Here is a 23,188-nt window from a genome sequence, read left to right as displayed (position 1 = left end):
TTCCTCTGGAGCAGCCAGGGAGACTTTAATCTCTCTGGCTGCTTCCGGCTCCCTGAAAGCTCCCTGCTCCCTGCAGGGGTTAAGACTCTCCGCGAGTGGCGGAGAGTCTTAACCACATTGAATAGAGGGAGCAGGAGTGGCAGCGAGCCCTCCGGAACACGGAGAGTGCATGGAGAGCGAAATAAAACGCTCTCCATGCACGGAGAACTTTTTCATTGAATACTGCCCACAGGGTTAAAGTGTAAAAGTCAGAAAGACATTTAACAGTGAACACATGGACAGTATGTCATCGAAAAATGTTACATTGTGAACTTTGGTGTCTTCAAAACTTAAAAGGGGGAGGGAGAATGTGATGTTAACCTACTCGCCAAGCTGTATATGTGTGTGTGTGTGTGTGTGTATATATATATATATATATATATATATAAAAATATATATATATATATATATATATATATATACATACATACATACCTACATACACACACCAGTGGATTCCACAACATGGTTCCAAACATGGCACTGCATAGATATATATGTAGCCTAACAAACAGGTCTGCATTGTGCCGTAAAGGTGCATACACACTGTACAATTTTTTGGACCAATTTCCCTTGAACCCAGTGTCCGGAACGAAAGATCTATCTACAGTTTAGATGCTTTTTATTTAAAGATATCCATGCACAGTTGACAAATAACCTTGATGAACAACTGGCGGGTATGCGCATCATCATTTGCCGCATACACACTGAAAGATGTTTTGACCAATATTGTTCAGAAGGGCCAAAATGAACAAAATTGGTCAAAAATATTGTAAAGTATGTATGCACCTTTAGGGGCAGATTTATTAAGCTTGGAGAAGAGATAAACTGGAGATAAAGTGGAGAAAAGGTAAAAGAAGATAAAGCACCAGCCAATCAACTCCCAACTGTCTTTTTCAAACACAGCTGATTGGCTGGTGCTTTTTCTCCTTTTACCTTTTCTCCGCTTTATCTCCAGTTTATCTCTTCTCCAAGCTTAATAAATCTGCCCCTAAGTCTTTTTGTGCTTACTTGTAAACAAGAAGGGTGCATTCATAAGAACTTTTTATTGTCAGCAGCCTGGCCACACTCTATAGCGCAATATACTGTATTATTCCTTCCATACATCGATTATAGACAGGAAGTGCGCCAGGTACCTTATGAGGGTCCAGGTAACGGCATCTGTCATTCAGCATCATGTGGGTTTTTATATAGGAAGAATCTTTGCTCCATTTTGAAAACTCCCTAATTTTAAGACAAAGGAATGAGCTTACCCACCACCAAGAAAGAGATATTGTCCCTTTAACCCTGCGGAATTCCCCACTTCCCACTAGTACTTAACATTTTTCACTATGTTGTGACTGCTATTATTCCATTTAACACTAGTTAATCTGTATCAGAGGTATAGAGAAACCCTCTTGATGATAGGGTTGGAAAGGTTCCAGCGCTGGCAGATTCCTAGCGCACACACTCCGTGTGTTTTGATCCTAACGGCGGCTCCCTGCTATTTGGACTGGCTGCCAACTCGTTCTTGGATAAGCCTCTCGCTCAGCTCCCACAAGGCCTCTGCCGTCTCCTCTCTCTGGGCCTGCTGTGATGGCAGGCAGCGGCAGCAGTTGTTGAAGTACATCCCTCCAAGGCCCTCCAGATCTGGGGAGACTGCACAGTAGACAGATGTGGCAGCTCCTTGTTGCTAGAATAGAAAAGATATATGTATCAGTTTCATAGTACGGTGTTAATTATGCACAGAACTGACGAACTTCAGTGACTATGCTGAGCTTTCACAAATGAGCCATATTGCATCGTATTCTTTCAACACAACTTCAATAAATACAAATACATTATGCTTCTGGCTACATGATACGGTTCTCCCCGAGGTGTCTAGAACATAAGTGTACTGCAACACAATAAAATGTTAGACACTGCTGGCATACAAAGGTTAAACAGTAGTAGTAGTATAAGGCACAGTCCCATTCCTTGTGTGGTAGAGGCACAATAAAAGGGGGGGGGGGGGCTGATCTTGACATCATGACGCCCTGCCCCAGTACTGCAAATACCAAGATTCGTTGGTCTTTAAGGAAGGGGCGGGGCTAAATATTTACACCATTTTAGCACCCCCCCCCACGAAAAGCCGCAAATCTATGTGTTTAAACTCTGACGTGTGGAATGTCGGAGGCTTGGCCACCTTTTTTTTTTGGGAGGGGGATCGAGTTACAGGAGCCTCCCGGCCTTTCTGGAAAGGGTTGCCATCCCTGACCTGTAGATGGCTGTTTTCATAGAGGTACCTCCGTTTTAAGCATCAGGGGTACCTCAGAGAATATCAGAATTAAAGCGATTACAAATAAACCCGTTTCTTTTTGTCCTTCTTTTCTAAACTTGTGTCCAAATAAGATTATTTGGGCAAATGGTCTCAACAAAATATATCTTATGGATGTGATGAAAATGTAACTTATCGGGACAAAAATGCCTTTATTGTTAAATCGGCTCCTAAAAGTGATAACAGGTGATGTTTAGACTTGGAGGACATTTTAAATGTTGAGGTCAAAAATAGTTTACCGACTTGATGGCTAACCTTGGCCCTCCAGCTGTTGTTGAACTACACATCCCAGCATGCTCTGCTTCAGTTTTTCTATTTGGCCATGTTAAATCTGATGCAGAACATGCTGCGAGGTGTAGTTCAACAACAGCTTGAGCGTCAAGGTTAGCCATCAAGGGTTTATCGTATGCCCATCCAGCTGATCGTACCCATCCTCAGCCACCCCAACAAATCACAAGTGCCTCCACTGTGTATAGCAATGGAAATACCTTCCATGAATCAGGAGGAATGTGCCAATTGCAGGGTGCTGGGATACACCCCGCTATTTCCAGACTTTCCCACTAAAGGGTAGCTTGATATAAATTTAGATTTCTGTCCAACATCCCTATTACTCTAACTCAGGGCTGGGCAACACCGGCCCTTCAGATGTTGATGAACTACACATCCCAGCATGCCTTGCATCAGTTTCAGCATGGCCACATAGCAAAACTAATGCAAAGCATCCTGGGATGTGTAGTTCACTAACATCTGGAGGGCCGGTGTTGCCCAGCCCTGCTCTAACTAGTAGAACCTACAAGTGGAGCCTTCTTTAACTAGTCTTCTCTGGATACCATGGCTCACCAAGGCCTATTGTTCTCAGCTGCAATACAATGCTTGCCTACCCTCATTGAATGGCCGGGAGGCTCCTGAAAATTGGTTCCACCTCCCAGCCCCCCGGAAAGTATGGCAAGTGACCTGCATTTACCCCGGGCCAATCCATGGGCACATTTCTGGCCAACACTCCCCTCCACCCCGCCTCGGTTACATCACTTATAACTTCACCCTTTTTATGCCAGGGCCTCCAGCCATTAAAGCAGGGATTGGGATCCTTTGGCCTGTCAGCTGAACTACATATACCAGCATGCCCTGCTACAGTTTTGCTATTTGGCCATGCTAAAACTGTTACAGGGCATACTGGGATGTGTAGTTCAACAACAGATGGAAGGCAGAAGGTTCCCCATCGCTACATTAGAGTCACCACCACCTCCAGCACAATACGATGTCTCCTTCATTGAAAGGCGCTAAATAATACAAACATTGTCGTGAAAATGAGGAAAAGAAAGGTATTGACCTTTGATAGACCAGTAGTCTAATCAGAAGGGGGGTGCAAGCCGCATCGGCCAACTCTTGCACTGTAACATTATGTGGAGACAAAGCAGCCCACATATCTCGGTCCCCAAGGGAGAAGCAAACGAGAGTTAGGAAGCCTAGCCACACCCCAGTCCCATGAAGCCACATTCCATGTTTAGTGACCGCCGTATCGGTTATTATTCACAGCCGCTGTTGTTTTTCCACCTCTCGGCACATACCTAATGGGAAATTCACCACTGTACAGGTGAAGAACCGAGCAAAAATGGTTCTAGCAGGAGACATCAGAATGTATGTGCCATTAGTATTTCATTTTAATATTCATAGCTAGCAGTACACATCCCATACACTAAATAGCTAATGCATGAAAGTATAACCCCGCACACTGGAAAGACAGACGTCCACTTCTACTCCTAGTCATTTGGACCATGGAATACCTCCTCTCTCTCTCTCTCTCTCAGCCTTTCCCAGAAATCAATCGAAGGCTCTTATTTAAAGGTATTATGTTTAACATCATTTCTTTGAAGGATGGACTTTGCCTCTTCAAAATCTCAGGCTGCTAATGCTGAGGAGCAATATAGTCTGACACATCTGATATAAAAAAATATGGCTCAGAATTAACCCAGGCACTCCAATTAAGCCCATCACAGAAAGTGCAATTGGGATGCCAGCCAAAACTGTCCGTACATTTCTGGTCAGAAGTATTTCACACTGGCAAATGCTTCTTCGAACGATAGTACTCAGACCTCCCTCCCCCCCCCCCCCCCCCCAAACCCTGCAGCCATTTCCACGGCAAATTAACCCCTGGGCCATGAGTGACCCTCCAGCATTTAAAGGGTTACTTCAGTTCCCCCCAGTCTCTCGTATTTCTATAGGCAGCTGCCACCCATCCTCATTGTACTTAGAGGAATGAAGGGAAATAATATAGATTTAGCTGTGGTTTTATTCGCATTTTTGCCAGTAAGTTAATTAGTGAATTACCAGGAAATATTTTGGCAGATATCTGCGCTGTGCAGACGCTCCAGGAGGTTCAGCCCGAACCTCTCCTGTCACATGGGTTATATTGTATCATAAGGTATTGCAGATTCCTGTGACAGTAAATTATAAGTACTGCATTTTATTTTTAGGTCCAATCCATCTTTTGGCTGATAATGTGAAGTGGTGATAAATCTCACTAGCCCCGTCCAATGCCAGAAAACACGGCTCGCCTCCTGTTATCTAAATATTTTAACATACATTTGATTAACTCCGGGACGGCTAAGTGGAGAGGTGCGCTACAAAATGTAATCTTGTCCGCCCTTTCTCCTGGCTTCTTCGCTGCTGCAGAAATATTGGTTCAAGCAAGCAACTGTTCACCAAGGTGTTAGCATGTACAATGCCTGTTATGTCAACTCATCCCCCCACAGTATAGGCAGCCATTTTGTTTGTTTCATGAGCATATAGAAAATGGTAGCTGGTTGCGAGTGAATTTCTAGGCTGTGTTTTCACATACGAGGCCTCAGCAGACTCATCACAGTGGCAATGAAATACATGATTTCTCTTGAATAACAACCTCTAAAATCGGTATGGTTGTGATCCACTCTTTATATAATAAATTCATATTTACAGAGATTTACAACTGTACTTCAATTTCTGCCTTGTTGGAGCTTAGAGTGTAGACCAGTGTTTCCCAAATTCCCTCCTCATAGCCCACTCAAAGTCTAGAGTAGACATTAGGGATATCCCTGCTTCAGAACAGATGGGTAAATTGACTGAGGTAATAATTTACCGGATCTGTGCTCATGCACCGATATTATTAGTGTCTAGACTGTGAGTGGACCATAAGAACTGGGGGGGGGGGGGGGGCAGATGTATTCAGCCAGGTGAAGTAATAAACTGGTAATAATTGGCCTAACCAATTCAGAGTGATGTAAATTCCTTTCTGAGGTTTTCACAAGATGAAAAGGTTTTCAGTATAAAACAGACATGAACAGTTATATATTTTGCCAATTACATTTTATGAACGTAGACAAATTAATCCTGTTCATCTCTGGGTATTGATAAAACCCCCAGTCATTGACTCAGGAAATACAATCAAATTGAACACAATACTATTCTCGGGATGCAGTCACAATCCCGGCGGTCGGAATCCTGGCGATCAAAATCCCGGCACTTTGTCCCTCTGTGGGTGTCCACGACATCCATAGAGGTAGAATAAATTAGTGTGCCGAGCGTAGCGAGGCACCGGGCCCACTGAGAGTCGATTCACGTGTCCCCCCCCTTGTCGGGATTTCGGCGTCGGGATTTTGACCGCTGGGTTTACATACCAATCCCCTACTCTCATATCTTTGCATTTGTTCTAACTGCAGGTCACCTAAGAAGAACCCTTTCAAACGGACTATGTTTTACATTCATTTTACATTCATCCCCCCCCCCCTCCATCTTAGTCGTTAGTAATGTCGGCTACATTATACCAAAACTACATTTTTTGTAGACTTATATCTGTGTGTTCTAGAGAATAAGTTGCTAGACATAGGTATTTCTATCATATATGAGGTGCACACAGATTCCTGGGTCCAGGGGAGCCAAAAATGCACAGCTTGCACTCATGTTTATTCATACACCTCTCAGGACGCCCACATCATCGCTGCTACAGTAGAAATCACTTGGAAAATGGTGCCTAGGCCATTTTACCAGTGATTCACACATGCGCAGTACAGATTTGATTCTGGGAACATGGCGGGCGGCCATGTTTCTGGAGACCTGTGAATGTGCAGCACCTATCGCACTGCAGAAAAGAGGTGGCCCGCACAAGTCTCTTAAAATGCCCCTGTTGGCAGTGTTATGCTTTTCAAACTCAACTTTGAGTGACATTTTCATTTTCCGAGCTGTTTTGACAGTGTAATAACAGGTTTTACATTTTCAGTCCTCGTGTCTGTGGCTCAGACAATGCAGCAGTGAGTGAGTGGGGTTATCTGACACCTAATTAGTGCCGATCCATGTTGCTGATCAGAGCTGAGTGAAACCCTTGCATAAGACTGATAACGAAGAAAGCACTTTAATCACTTCCTGATGGCTTTAAAATGTCACCCAGTTTCTGTCGTGTCACTCTGTCATGTGACAAGGACACCGTGCTGAAAAGGATTAATGTTAACAAATTTGGCGTGGTAAAAAGTCTCAAACAATGGACTCGTCACTTTTGTTGCCTCATTTACTCTGAGAGAAAATAGGAAACAATTTAACGTATTAACGCTGTAGGTCCTCTAGAAAAGATAAAGCCTTCTTGAATCAATCGGTAAATTCAGTACAAAGATAGCATACATGCTGCGATCACAAACTTCAATATAAATTCTATAGCATTTGATATTAATTAAGCAATTTTACTGGCTGCATGTCCAGACTTTTCAGTGTAGGGGCAGATTTATTAAGCTTGGAGAAGAGATAAACTGGAGATAAAGTGGAGAAAAGGTAAAAGGAGATAAAGCACCAGCCAATCAACTCCCAACTGTCTTATTCAAACACAGCTGATTGGCTGTGCTTTATCTCCTTTTACCTTTTCTCCGCTTTATCTCCAGTTTATCTCTTCTCTAAGCTTAGTAAATCTGCCCCATAGAGTGTGTTTCTGTTAAGTGCACATAAGCACCCAAAAGCCAAAGTTGAAGAACTGAATCTTGTTTTACCTTAAAGTTTGGCGGCCGGCGTGGGTGCGGGGAAGGGAGAATGCAGACGGCGGGGAATAGATGTTGCGCGGCTGACGGGGGTTGACGGATCGGATCTGTTATAGTTCCGATCCACTGCACTGCTCCCCCAGACCACAGCAGCCACTGCAGCAGCAGGAAGGAGATGAGACCAGAGCCAGCCCCCGCACCGCAGGTAACTCCATCCCGCCCGGGCTTCCCGATTTGTTGGTAAGTCAGTGGCCACTGGCTACCAGAAGGGGACAAATATATATAAAATAAAGGAGGTTATGTAGGATGTAAGGGGGGGGGGTGATGGATGTTGGGTACATTAGGTGGAAGAAGGGTATGTAATGGGAAAAGAGGATTAGGGTGTACATGGGTGGAATAGGGTGTGTGTGGCCGGGATAGAGGTTTACAGGGTGTATGTTAGGTGGTGGGAACTAAAGTGCAGGATGTGTTGGCAGGGCCCCCTGGGCAAAACCTTGACACACACATATATATATATATATAGATATATATATATATATATATATATATATCTATATATATATATATATATAGTGTCTGTGTGTAACCAAAACACTGCCATCTACTGGTGTACTAGTGTGACTACATCTCTTTCAAACATACAGAGGCAATCACAATGTAACAGGGAGGCAGTGCACCATGCTTCGGCCACACCCCCTAGACATCATCACATCACACCTATGGGGCGGGGCTGGCAGCTTTGGGAAGTAGAGCATTGCTCAGAGCATCCTAAGGACACTCTGGATGCCAGACCAGGGCTCCAGGTGGCTCTGCAGAAGCCCAACTGGCTGCCGGGTGCCATTTTAGGTACCGTGCAAAACACATACAGATGCCGTGGGGCAGTGGCAATGCTCCCTAGGACCCAGAGCTGTTATTAAGGATTGTGGGTGTCCCCTGAGAAAGGGTGGTTGCAATTGACTTGCAATTGACTTGCCAGCTGTGGCCCTCCCCCCCCTCCTAAATCTGGCTCTGACACCTGTAAGAAAGGCGTTCATTTAAGTGCATGCTTGCCTACTTGAGAAAGATTGCTGTTACATACATACATATACCACTGCACACCTGTTACACCTTTTTTTCTCAGTTGCAGGAAGAAAAATAAATACTTTAAATATAACTTTATTTTTTTTCCCAAACATTTTTTTTCCTTTTACAGTACCGCCTGGGTCCTGAATATCACTCAGCTGCCCAGTGACATTTCATTAGCAAATTGTGGCAACAACTATTTTTTTGTTTGTTGTGTTAGGTAAACTTCATAGAATTAATAATGGATAGCGAGTGAGGGAAATAATGAGTGTGGAGTCTCGGTGGTGACTGCTCCTCCCTGACAGAACTCTGCATCTCTCTGTCGGCTTCGGGAAGGAGTTAAGTGAAACATTGCTCTTAACGAGATGCGATTTCTCCCTACTATCTGCTCATGACTACACTGAAAGCAGGGCCTTCCGCCACCCCATGAGCGGTGTCAGAGAAACACATTGTCACACTGATGGAAACAGCTAAATTGATGTCCTCGTTTGTTCCCCCTTTAAGCCATTTAACTTAAATACCATTAGATCTCGTCAGTTTTGTGCTAGCGAGCAATGGGAAAGTTAACAAGCAAGTGACCTTTCTGGAGGGAAGCGGTAATAAGATATCACTGCCATCCTTTGTGTCTCTAACCAATATCCATCTACTTCTTCCAGTGCGATGCATTGTGAGAGCAAGGCTCCGAGCAGACACAAGTAATGACGCTTACATTCCACCTGTCACCTACAGTATATACTGTGGAAGCAGCCATTTTGTGACCTGTACCGATATCGACCTACTGTAGTGGTTACCAAACGGCGTCCTCAGGGCACCTTAACAATCCAGGTTTTATGTATGTCAATGCTTAGGCACATTTGATGTTATTTGTTAGATAATACCATGTGCACAACTAGGGATGTCCCTAAAACGTAAACTGTTGGGGGTGTCTTAAGGGATTGTGTTTAGGCAACACTGACCTACTCTTTGACTGGCAACTAGCACCATCAAGGAGGCTTGAGATACAAATGCTATCTCACTCACATGGTCTCTCTTACTGTACTGTAAAGCTCCGTACACAAGGAGCAATATATTGCTCAGTGTTCCCTTTTTCATCAGCGACCAGATATGGTCACTGATGAAAAGCAGAAACTGCTGGGGGAAACAGCCGATTGCCGTGGGAAGCCGCTGGTTGCGGGAGCGGCGACAGTCGCCCCCATACACAGCTGGAGTGACCATATCCCTGGCGATATTGGCTAAAATCGCACCGTGTGTAAGGGGCTTTAGTAGAATTGGCCGATATGTCGCTGGTCCATTGGCCAGTGTCTACCAGTGATATGTCTGTGAATGTCGTCGTTAACAGACAAATTGCATTAACTATGCAACACGTCAAATGGAACCGGCGGTGACAAAGCTTAACCGGGCAAGTGCATTTATTTCAGTCACGACTGATTGGGCAGTGTGCATGAAGAACACACTACAATATCCATCTAAAGATATATCTGCGGATCAAATGATCCTAAGATATATCTATTAGTGTGTACCCAGCCTTAGCCACCACCCCCTTTCCTGATTGGTCCGGCCACCACCTTCACGATAATGACACAGCAATAATTTCCTGTAGCTGGGTTAATTCCAGCCGTAAATGGTCATATCTACAGTAGGTTGCAACACATTGTGCATTTATTGGCTACACTACTTTGCCAGTTACAATGTACAGAAACCTGGAGACAACACAGTTCAATGTTTGTTTTGTCAAGTGCCAAAGGGACGTAATACACTGCGATTTTGAGATCCGGGTAAATCCGGATCTGCACATCTCTATTTATAACGGGCCAGATTAAGCCTTCGAGGGGCCCCTCCCACTTGTCATTACTGGCCACAAACTGCATGGGAGAATATTACACTGTCAAAACACACAGTAAAGGCAGTATAGACTTGGTCAATGGGTAACTGAAGGAAGGGCGACTCATATATATATATATATATATATATATATATATATATATATATATATAGGAAGATGGATGAGGCGGCACTCAGATGGGGTTTTTTAAGGTGTATAATTGGCAAAAAACAGCGTCCTGTTTTTTGCCAATTATACACCTTAAAAAAAACCATCTGAGTGCCGCCTTATCCATCTTCCTACCTACCTGACTTGGAGGGCACCTGGGTAGCTGGACCCAGCTGCGGGAGTGCCAGGCCATCACCCCAATCTATCTATATATATATATATATATATATATATATATATATATATATATATATACATATAATACCACATGAAAAGCCTTTGTTTGTCCCTCTGTACCTTACTCTGTAGGAGCCCTGACAGATGCTGCCTCTAATTAAAAACCCTCCCATGAGGAGGCAGCTGCTGCTGTGCTCCATGGGCCATGTGAAGAGCTCAGCCAAGCCTCTCAGCCTCTGACCTCTAGTGCAGTCAGTGTGCCTTGGCTCCCGATGCTCAGCACCATTAATCATTGTCACATTGGCAGATAGGTGAAGCTGCAGCACTACCCCACTCCCATGCTCAAAACCTTAAGCTTAAAATTATTCTTTTTAAATATATGCCAACCACAGGGGACCCCTAGACAGAGGGGGCTGGGGGTAGGGGGCACTGGTACAACCTGTGCCCCCCTCCCTTAATCTGGCCCTGATTTATAACCCTGCAATAAGACAGGAAGCATTTGTCACTCATGAATGTTTGCCCATGTAAGCAGATGGGATTTCAAGGAGTTCTCATTAACCCAAAGCTGTGCGGTTAGTGCTTACTACAAAAAGTAAATATTAAAATTACACATTATAAATCCTGCTCCTAAACAGTGTTTGATAGTTATACATGGTGAAAAATCTGTAAGCACCCATTTTGTGTGCAGGGTCATATGAAAGCAGCCTATCAGTTCACTAGCAACCAGTGACATCACAGTCTATAAAATGGCCACCTCCACTGTACAAACCAACCTTTTACTACTGTTTTAACTACCATTTAGTCCTTATTCAGTATAATTAACAAATCAGCATATTTGTTAATACAATTTTACTCAATTGGGCTTAAATAGCAGTTAGTGTCATAATTTGATAATAAAAAATAAACTCACAAAAAAAACATATTCAAGAAATTGTTAAGTGCACCCCAGAGACCAATCAGAATGGTGGATGCTGCACTTAGAATCCATAATAATAATAAGAGGGGAGGTATGAGAAATCCTGAGTTGATGCATGTCATACTTGCCTACTTTTGAAAACTAGTTAACTTTCAGAGAGATTATAGTTGGTAGTAGAATTTTGTACAGCGCCCCATTTAGGGGGCGTGTCATGCTCCCCCCAAAGGGCGTGTCTAGTTCCATATATATGGAGAGATTTTGAAAAGAATTTGTGAACATGGTACCTAGAAGCGTAGGTGTGTACTGCTACATCTGAGAGGAATACTTTAAAATTATTTATATCCAAATGTAGATGGGCCCCAAAGCAGTTAGTAAGAGCTACTATACTTGGTAATGTGCTGGGAAATGGCGCCGATGATTCAATGTAAATGTATCTGTCTCACATTCCATTTTTATCAAAAAATGTAACAGTTTATTGTGGGCTAGGTGACATGAGGGAGATTGCTAGACTAATGAGGGAGATTGTTGCTATTTCAGGGAGTCTCCTGCAGAATGCAGGAGGGGAGGTATCTATGATGTAACCGTGTAATGTGGGCTAGGTGACATGGGGGAGATTGCTAGACTAATGAGGGAGAGAGGGAGATTGCTGCTATGTCAGGGAGTCTCCTGCAGAATGCAGGAGGGGAGGTAACTATGATGTAACAGTGTAATGTGGGCTAGGTGACATGAGGGAGATTGCTAGACTAATGAGGAAGAGAGGGAGATTGCTGCTATGTCAGGGAGTCTCCTGCAGAATGCAGGAGGGGAGGTAACTATGATGTAACAGTGTAATGTGGGCTAGGTGACATGAGGGAGATTGCTGGACTAATGAGGGAGAGAGGGAGATTGCTGTTATTTCAGGGAGTCTCCTGCAGAATGCAGGAGGGGAGGTAACTATGATGTAACAGTGTAATGTGGGCTAGGTGACATGAGGGAGATTTCTAGACTAATGAGGGAGAGAGGGAGATTGTTGGTATGTCAGGGAGTCTCCTGCAGAATGCAGGAGGGGAGGTAACTATGATGCACGTTAACATACAACAATCCAGGATATAGCTGCATGTGTGGCAGCAGTATAACACATACAATAGTGACCCCATATTGCAGGGAGTTGTCTTTCTATAGATTGTAAATATGTGTAGATCAGTTGCCGGTTCAAGGAACCTGAGCGCCCCAGGCTGGAGAGGCGGAGGGCGCCCCGGCTCTCACGCTCCACGGGGGGTGGTGGTGAGGTGATGCGGCCGATGCCCAGAACGGGGGCAGAGGGAGCAGGGGATTACCGCGTGCGCGCTGGGGGGGGTTTGGGGCGGGCGCTACCCGCCGCTGACAATCAGCGGGGGTCAGCACTGATCCATGGGCAGGCTCCAGTGGGGGCAGGGGTTCGGCTTACCTGCTGCTCCATGCTGAAAAGTACTTGTGCGGGCAGCTGCTTCCTTCTTCCTGCTCTCCTGGTGGGAGCTTTGCTGCTGCTGCTCCTCCAGCAGCTCACTACCGCCCTCCAGTGGCCGGAGCCCTAGGCAAATGCCTAAAGCTGCCTAGTGGTGGTGCCGGCCCTGCCTGCCACAGCTTTAGCAATCCATTATATACAATCTGTGGCAGGGCATGCTGGCATGTGTAGTTCTGCTACAGCTGGAGGGCCATGAGTTTGACACCACTGTTGTATATTATCTGGTGTGGAGCTATGTAATATATGTAAATACTATGATTTGGACACATTATTATGCATACACTGATCTTAGGTTATTTGTGATAATGTTATAATTGAATGCCATGCATGTAAGCTTTTCATTACCGAATAATGTGTCTGACACCCCCCCGGCACGGACTGGGCTACTGGTTTGTCAAAAATAAATATATATATAAATTAAAGAATTCTTATTTTTAAAATGTCTTGTGTGGTTATTTTCCTGTTCAATAAGTCCTGGTTACTGCTCTACTACCTGCTAGACACATTATTAATATACTTTTATATCAAGCTATTAACAAAAATAACATGAAATGGGACAACAGACACCAGCTGCAAACCGGAAACAGGACATATTTCCAGGTAAGATGCCAAGAGAAAATCACAGCAGACTGGAGTACATTTACCACTAATTGAATTGGCACCTTATAAGGGTAAACTTTCTAAAGCTTCTAAATATGAAAAGAAGTGATGTTGCCTATGACAACCAATCTGATTCTGTCTACCTTTTTCTAGGATGCAATAGATAAATGAGAGGCATAATCTGATTGGTTGTCGTAGGCAACATCACTTCTTTTCATATTTAGAAGCTTTAGGAACTACCACCGTCTGGTAGTGTACGGTGAAGTCAGGCCAATACAAGCATTTGAGCCACTATTAACATGCAACAATAACACAGTGAGTGGGCAATGTCCAGGCTCCCAACCAATCATGCCTCTGGAATCAGATCTCTTTTCCAACCACCTTGTGAACGACCCATGTGAAGGAAGCAAGTAAGGGGGTGTCAATTGTACATACTGTGTAATATGGGAGAGAGGACAGCTGGTGCACCAGTGATCCTTGGAAACTACACCAAGCATTGTTCTCGTTCTCTCTCTCTCTCTCTCTCTCTCTCTGGCCCTTATTCTGATCGGTGCGGCCGGAGCCGATTATGCGGCCAGGACCGTGCGTGCGAAACCCCGCCTTCCATACGGATCGCCAACTCCGTCCGTATGCGGTAACAAGCTGGCCGAACGGACCGCACGTGTATTTTTCACGGAATACGCCTCCTCCATCTAAGGGAACCTCCCCCATCATTCGATGGTCGCAGACCATCGAATGCAGGACCGTGTGCTCCACCAGCACCCGCAACCTCAGACCACACGGACATTTCTCCGTGCAAAAGCAGGGATCTGGGCGGGCAGCTGACATCCGGCGATGTCATATGTCCGCCCCCTACACGTGCGTCACGGCCGCATTACCATACGTACGCCCAGCGTTTTCATGGGAACTCCCATGAAACGCGGGGCGTATGCATATGGTAATGAGCCCAAATAGCCCTTCACGCCCCTTTCCACCCCCTGTTCGGAGTGTTCACATATCATGCAGGATTTTGCCGTACGCCCCGCTCGCACATGCGCAGAGACGCCTCTGCACATGCGCAGACACAAAACATCGGCGGGCCGAACGCACGCGGATATATCCGCACCGATCAGAATAAGGGCCTCTGAGAGGAACCTATTAAGTGAAGTGTTGAAATGTTATGCTACATGGTGTTTGTGTTCAAGTGCAGCTGTGCAATTGGAAGAGGTCGGATGCTTAAGAGGACTGTTATCTTTTTCGGTACTTGTTTCCTAGCACAGCGCCCCAGATTTTGATTGTAGTGCATCACATCGCATGCCATATTATGGCATGCGATGCAATGCGATTTTTAATTGTACAAGCACCCTGATAGGTGCTCACAATGTTAAATGCCCCCCCATTGTCAACGCCACCCCCAATATCAACAACAACCCGAAGTATGGCGAGCGCAGCGCGCCCGCGTGGGGCGGCGGTAAGCATCCTCCGCAAAATCAACTCCACACCGATGTGGATAGTGGGGGTATGAAAAAGTCGGAGGACGCGTACCGTCGCCCCTCGCGGGCTCGCTGCGCTTGCCACGCTTGGGGTTGTCGTTGATATTGGGGGTGGCGTTGACAATGGGGGTGCATTTAACATTGTAAGCACTCACACGCCCCCATTTTCCATCTCTGTGGGGGCATGATGAGCAGCTCTGTAAGCTGCTGGCCAGCCCCTCTGCAAGAATAGATGCTGTGACGTCTATTCACGGACGACAGGGGGGACGACTCCCAACTGACCCCCCCCCACCCACCGTAGGACATTGCTGGCCACGGGAGGGACGCAGGAACGTCCCACAAATCTGTGACGATCCCACAATAAGCGGGACAGTTGAACTGAATTCAGCTTACGGGATGGGGGGGATTTACAGCTGCTTAGTTATCTATACTCAATCAAAACAGGGACTTGTAAAAGATACAAAAAACTGACACATTACCCCAAAATGGTCACAGAAAGACGGAGCAGGAATCAATTAAACGAGTTAATGAGAGAAGCTTCTACACCTGAGTTTCAAACATTTTCGGCCATTTACCATGTTAAAAAAAAAGGAGCCGTAATTAGGGTCTAATCACTTTCCTTGTTTCTGTGATGTGCGCGCCTCATAATGATAAATGGGCCATTTGTAAATGATATCAGGAAGATTCTAACAACCTGCGACTCTCCATGACTTTGAGTGAGTGTAGAGCTCTGTGACACAGCGCCGCTACCACCGGCTGCCAGATGAGTCCATTAGTTTATTAGGGACTTTAATAAAATGACTAACAAGGATTGTATAGAATACTGCTCACTCTCTGGGCATAGTTACTCTTCCGCAACAGGAGGAGGTAGAAAGACTGCATCACAGAGCGTCATTTCTGCCCCGAATAGGTTAATACCCCTTTCATATCACAGCTAATTACTGGGTACAAGCCAGTTTCTTCCCGGTTCGACCCGGTAATTAGTGCGATGTGAAAGGGGTTACCAGTTACAGCTAACCGGTAGCAACGCGGCAATCCGAACCGGGTAAAAACCAGGGTTCTTACTGGCTCGTTGCCGTGTTGCTGTGCAGTGTGAACGGGTTAAACGGGTCGAGCAACACGTTCCCCGTTCACACTATGGAGGAGGCAGCGCTAGGAGCAGCGCCAGCTCTAAGTGCTTCCTCCTCCCCCGCCCCGATGACGCGCCCCCTCGTGACATCAGCGAACCGAATATTGCCAGAACCTTTAAAAGTCCCGGTGCGACCATGCATTTGTGGTCTGAAAGGGGTATAACACTCAGCAGACCCTGGGTGCACTGTGATAACAGTACTTCAGCCTTGTACAGAAATAAACAGGGCATTGTGGGTATACCCCAGAACCCATTGCTTTGGTAAGTATAGTCCTGAGCAGAAGGGACTGGGCTAGCGTCCCTATAATCCAATGAAGACAGAAATTCCCTATACCAGTGGTTCCCAAACTGTGTGCCGTGGCTCCCTGGGGTGCCTCGGGACACTTGCAGGGGTGCCACGGGTTGGTGGACCAGGACCAATTCAAATTATTTATGGACAAAACCAGTGCTGGTGGCTGCCAATCATAAAATATGTGTATAATCAGAAGCAAATCCTGCCCTTTACCACATAACTGAACCTAAGAAACACATATAAACACAGACTTCCTAATTTTATATATTTTTGGGGGGGCCTAGGGGTGCCGTGGAAAAATTCTGATACTCAAGGGTGCCTCGATCCGAAAAAGATTGGGAACCTCTGCCCTATACGCAACAAACATTGGTGATTCTGGCTTGAAAATGCGTTGCTTTTAAATAAACAAGTAATTGGTAAATGTAAGCGGCATACATTACTGTACTTTATGTTTTAATTGCATATGCAGATGCTTTACTGATAATAAAAGACATTCAATTAAATAAATAAAATAAAAATAAAATGATCATCTTTACGGCTATATATTTGTATTACCTAACGCCAGTGGTGGTTTTTACCTATGGGCTGCAGCCCCCCCAGGTAAAATCTGCCACTATGTGAAGCAAGATACGGGCTGCTGTGGCGGCAGCCCATAAAAACAGGTTCTGCACATGGGCAGTACCGAGGATGATACTGCGCATGCACCAGACCCAGGACTGTGAATATGCTTCTATGGACTGCTGCCGAAGCAGCCCATATAGGCTGGGGACCAGCGGGCACGGTTGGTGGGGTCCAGCAGTAGCGGCAGTGGAGGCGGTGGGGCACGGCATTGAAGCAGCCCCTCTTCTTCACAGAGGTAAGAACCGCCACTGCCTACCGCACAAGTAAACCCCATACATTTCATAGAAGCAGCTGAGAGCTGCAAAACTACATTCTCCCTGCTAGGGTGGCCTCAGAGATATACACTAGGGGCAGATGTCACACACAGAGCATACCCTAAATCTTCCCACCTGCAGCCTAACCCTATCCTCCCACAACCTAACCCCAACCTTCCCCTTGCAACCATATAAAGCCCCTTGCTGGCTGTAATTTAATAAGAGTTTGACAGACCCATGTTGTAACACATGGCGGAATGTGGGAGTAGAATTATGCACTGGACGCATCTCTGATGTGTATTTTCTCAAAATAAAACAATGCTTTGTTCATTTCCTATCTGGGTACATTTTAGTATTGTAACAGAAAAATATACTAGAAGTGCCAAGATGCGGCACATATACAGGGGGGTCATAGGGCGGGAGGTAGGGTGCATGTACGGCGGCCGTGTGGGATACCGGACAGCAGTTGTTTTTTAAAGGGGCAGTCGTTTACAAGCCATGGCTGTGCCTTGTAAGTGATTGCCCCTTTAAAAAAAGCCAGTGAGTACATCCGGCATCCCGAACAGCCGCCGGATTTGCAACCCATTACATCTGGTACCATGAAGTGGGAGATTGTGAGTTTAGAAAGTGTAGTACTGGTTCTATTAAGTTTGTGTAATTTATTTATTATGATATGTTTAACCTTTTCCTGACCACTTACTGTATCTTATTTAAATGTGTGAAACACTCTATACTATAGACCATCTGTACTGATAAATATTACTACTGTATTCCATACATTATCCAGTGTATAAAAATACCAATTTTCAGGGCTGTTACCACTTCCCCAGACATCAGTACTTACTCCAATACAGAGTGGGAGATTTTGGATTATATTTGGAAACCCCCCTCTTAAAATCCTACGTTTGCCCCTGTAGGTCCCTGCAGTTTCATTGTTTTTAAGAATTTCAACCATATTAGGTTTTTAGAAAATAAAATACCTAATAAATGCATAATATTAATGCCTGTGTTTATGTCCTAATACGGCGTTTCCAAGTAAGACAGTGATTTGTAGGTAGTGATTTCCAGCAGCGCCTTATAGCATGCATCTGGAGGTATAGGAGAAGCTGGCAGGCGGCCAGTAAGCGGGGGCCTCATTGTGTTTACACCTGATGCACTAAGGTTCATTGCGCAGAGTTCTGGCAGCAGCATTCCTCCCGGTTTTGTTTAGCTTATCATCAACAGACTCCGCTTTTGTGAGTGGACAAGTGATTTCAGTGTGCTAGGCAGCTATAATGGCCTGACTGACAGCTCCGCCAGATAAACACAGGAGAATAACAGACATGGGAACAATCTAGATATTCATGATCTCCACTCGACCGGGTTAAAAGGATTTGCCAGCCAAGGGCACAACACTTCAGGCTAATTTGCTCAACCAAAAAGCACTGCCAAAGTATGACTAGAAAACCGATGACTAACAGCGAGGTGTCACTGTCCAATCTGAGGCTCCCGTTCTTCTCTCGCTCCATGCGGCACGGAGGGAAGTGTGAACTTACATTCTACCAAGACAATACAGTGAGCAATATTAACACTTTGTAGATACAGGTAATACTGTTTATGTAATCACAGCAACCGCTGCACAGTGCCTCCCTCTAAACCAGTCATATCAGCAGGAGGCGGGGGTCACTGGCTCTGGGAAGTCACGCTCTGACCGTAAGTAATCATAAAGTGTTCCCCAATGGAGATATAAGAAATATATCTATTTAAATTAAATTAAAAGTGTACGAACAGAACTTGCTACCTATAAGGTTGTGGCTAGATCCACTTCTATTTTTTTACTTTTCCCATCATGCACTGGGTCCACATACACCTGTAGGGGGGAAATAAATCTGAGGCAAGCGAAGAGTGGGGAGTGAAGCGCAGCCTGCGAGGGTACAATCCAGCTGAAATAAAACAAAATAACCTACACCTACTGTACGTAAATTACAGATAAAATAAAAAACGCTGTGAGGGCATCTAACAACTTCTGCCCACACCTCACCACACATCCTGGTCACAAAACAGAAGTGGATCTAGACACGACCCTACATATATATGATCAAGGGGGGGGGGGGGGGGGGGGTTGCAGCACAGTTAAAAATTCAAATAGGGCAGCCATACCAACTGTCATGCCAAACTGACTCACTGGCAGTTGGTATTTCTCCCCTATTTGAAAAATGAAAATGCTGCAGCCTGCTCCCCTTTGGAGCCGCCACTGGCATGGGTGGGGATCGATAGCGCTGCTGAAGAAATGTCGAAAGCGGTGAAAATCTGAGAGAGGCACTAGTGAGAGAGGCACCAGTGAGTGCAGGGTCATCCGGATAATTCCTAATATTTTTTTTTTTTTTTGCTAGGAGCATCTCTGAAAATGCAGAAGGCAGACAAATACGCTGATGAGCAGTTGGACCATGGCCGCTGCCCAGATGGAGTAAATAACTCCTCCCCTTTATTATATTTGATATATATCGACGAATGCTTTTACTGAGGTAAATTAAGGAGGTGATTTTCTATTCGACTGAGTGATGCAATAAGGATGATAATGAATGTTAACCTATTGCATGCAAGCAGGACTCTCTTATTTTTCTGCCTGCTAAAACTCAATCTCATTTTATTCCTGTTTTATTCCTAACTGTTAGGTGCAGCAGAATATACTGACTCTATACATGGTAAATAATTATTCATTATAACAAACTTACTGCAACATATCATCTGAATACAGCCTCCGAGCTTTGCTAATCCCAGAAATCAGAGCCTGCTGAGTTACGCCTTATTGCCTGACACCAAAATCCCTCGGATTCCTCTCCCCTTCCAATACACGGTGATTGCAGAAGAGGGGCTGATCAATAATTCACTACAAAATTGCTATTTCGTTTTTCCACAGAGAAATAAAACAGGAGGAAAAAAGAAAAAGGTTTTATTTTTCCCTTCTGAGAATTCAGTGCACCGGAAATGATAAATTATAAGTAGCTAATTAATGGCTGGCTGTTCTCGTAACCCTACATGATTATTAAACCTGAGAGTAGGCCACGTCAAAATCCAAAATGAGAAGAGGCGCTCCCCAGTGTTCCTAGGTTTTCCTAATTAGTAATACTGGATAAATATTACATTGTATAGGAACTAGTGTGTTTGAGAAATAGAACCTTTTAATGCACTACAGAAGGCTATTCCCCCCGACCTCCTTGAATCAACAGCTTAACACTTTTTGAACGCAGACTTTTGCTTCCTGCTTACTAGGCCCCTCCCCCGAGCAACTTCGTGACCAGCGTACAGGACTTTTTTACATAAATGAAAGGAAGAGTGAGGAACCATTTGTATTTATTTATTACCAGTTATTTATATAGCGCACACATATTCACAGCATTTTACAGAGAATATTAGAACATTCACATCAGTCTCCAGTGGAGTTTACAATCTATATTCCCTACCACATGTGCATGCATACATTCACTCTAGGGTTCATTTTTTTAGAAGCAAAATAACCTACCAGTATGTTTTTGGAATGTGGGAAGAAACAGGAGAACCCGGAGGTAACCCACGCAAGTACGGGGAGAATATACAAACTCCACACAGTGAGGGCCTTGGTGGGGATAGAACCCATGACCTCAGCGCTGTGAGGCAGTAATGCTAACATTACACCATCCGTACTGCCCATTGAAAGGTAACCCAAGTAAACATGGTAACAGTTAAAATATATAAATTTTGGTTCAAAGAAAGCCACATCCCAACCTGCCCACACCACAACCAAGAATATAACCGTACTAATGTACAGTAGCTATTAGTACTGTCATGGTTTCGATTCCCAACATGGCACCAACTGTGCAGAGTTTGTATATTCTCCCCGTGCTTGCATGGGTTTCCTCTGGGTACTCTGTTTCCCTCCCACAATCCAAATATATACTGGTAGGGTATTTGGCTACTAACAAACTTAACCCTAGAATGTCTGCCTTTACATGTGGTAGGGAATATAGATTGTAAGCTCAACTGGGGCAGGGACTGACGTTAGTGTTCAAATATTCTCTGTAAAGCGGCGCAGAATATGTGTGCGCTATATAAGAAACTGGTAATAAATAAATAAGCCCCAAATTTATGGAATCAACGTTATGGTGCAAAGAGGTGAGCTGCCAGCAAGGGCAGTGCAATTCGCATCTGTTGAGGCCCAAACTCACCCCAGGCTCTCAGATTTATGTGTGCAGCACCATTGGTGAGTCCGGAGGTACCGTAGGTGCGGTATATAGTAGAGATGTGCAGACTCGGATTCAAGAGATCCAAGCCCCCCCGGACGTCATCATTACGAGCCCAGTTCCAAGCAGCGCTCTGAGATTCCCGCCTGACTCGGGTCCATCCGCGTGGTTAGAACGTCATCTCCCGGCACCGGATTTCGCAAGGCTTTAAAAGCGGCTGCTGCGCCCGCCATCTTCACTCCAGTCTAGTAGTGGGTTGGGAGAGGGTGTGTTGGTGCTGCTGCTGGGGCTTAAACTTGAGCTTGACCTTGAACGCAATATTTTTTATTCGCTGGTGGTGTCTCTCAGTGCTGCTGTGTAGTCTAACTGTGTACTTGTAGTACTACTGTCTCCTCTGTGCGGTCTACCTCTGGTGTGCTGTGCTGTAATTATTTTATTCGCTGGGGCTGTCTCCCTCAGTGCTGCTGTGTACTCTGTTCTCCTCTCTGCTTAGGGTGGGCTCTCCCTAGCAAGGAGGACAGTCTAACTGTGTACCTGTAGTAGTACTACTGTCTCCTCTGTGCTGGGGCCTACCTCTGGTGCTGTGCTGTAATATATTATATTATATATAGTCCACTGGTGCTGCCTGCACTGAATCTGCCAGTATTATTTTTTAATTAAATCAGACATAGCAGCCTAGTATGTACTAGGTAGGTACACTAGGTAGGCAGTAGCACTGCCAGTGGCAACAGTGATTTAATTAAAAAATAATACTTGTGCTGTGTGGGACTGTAAAAAATAATTCCATGCTGCTGGTGCACTGACGTGTGCCACTGAGTGCCACTGCCAAGCAGTACCTAATAATAAAATTAATTATTATAAATTCTGCTGGTGCACTGCATAAAGCTACTGGTGGTGCGTAATATAACTACCTTTTGTGGTGACCACTGGCATTGCTACTGCCTGCCTACCTACCTAGTAGTTTATTTTCTCTACCTACTAGGCTGCTATATTATTAATACTTAATTAATTGAATTATATATAGTCCACAGGTGCTGCCTGCACTGAATACTGTGAAAAGAGGTTGCCAGTATTATTTACTCAGTCCACTGTTGCCACTGGCAGTGTTACTGCCTAAGTGTACCTACCTAGTAGTACAACTACATACTAGGCTGCTATATCTAATTTAATTGAAAAATAATACTTGTGCTGTGTGGGACTGTAAAAAATAATTCTATGCTGCTGGTGCACTGACGTGTGCCACTGAGTGCCCCTGCCAATCAGTACCTAATAATAAAATTAATTATTATAAATTCTGCTGGTTCACTGCACAATAATAATAATCTTTTTGGGGCCTAGTTTTTTAAACTGCCATCCTGTCTGCCGCTGCAGTGCCTCTCTTACATGAGCCACGTGTTTGTGCCGCACATTTGTGTGACTTAGCATAGTTATCCAGCTACCTCGATGCAACCTTTTGCCCTAAAAACAATATTGTGAGGTGTGAGGTGTTCAAAATAGATGGGAAATAAGTGGAAATGAATGTTATTGAGGTTAATATAGTTTAGGAGCAAAAAAAAGCAGTTTTTATGCTTTTTTAACAAAAAAATCAGAACCCAAAAAATCCAAACACAAAACACTTAGGAGGTGTTTTGCCAAAACCCATTAGAACCCAAAACTTCAAGGTA

General features: G+C 44.7%; 1 protein-coding gene across 1 annotated transcript in view; it reads right to left on the bottom strand.

Annotated features, from left to right (window-relative positions):
- Positions 1-985: 985 nt before the first annotated feature.
- The window catches only part of WWOX (WW domain containing oxidoreductase), a 904,953-nt gene continuing 882,750 nt past the window's right edge, over positions 986-23,188 (bottom strand). Inside the window, exon 10 of the mRNA XM_083163617.1 lies at positions 986-1,711. Coding sequence (XP_083019743.1) covers positions 1,523-1,711 — 189 coding nt within the window. The 3' untranslated portion in view covers positions 986-1,522. The remainder of the gene's footprint in view (positions 1,712-23,188) is intronic.

This window comes from Crinia signifera, chromosome 11 (genome assembly GCF_055691185.1).
Source record: "Crinia signifera chromosome 11, ASM5569118v1, whole genome shotgun sequence".
In the NCBI taxonomy this organism is placed as follows: Eukaryota; Metazoa; Chordata; class Amphibia; order Anura; family Myobatrachidae; genus Crinia; species Crinia signifera.
The sequence above is the reverse complement of the archived record's forward strand: the minus strand, read 5'-3'. Positions and strand labels throughout refer to the sequence as shown.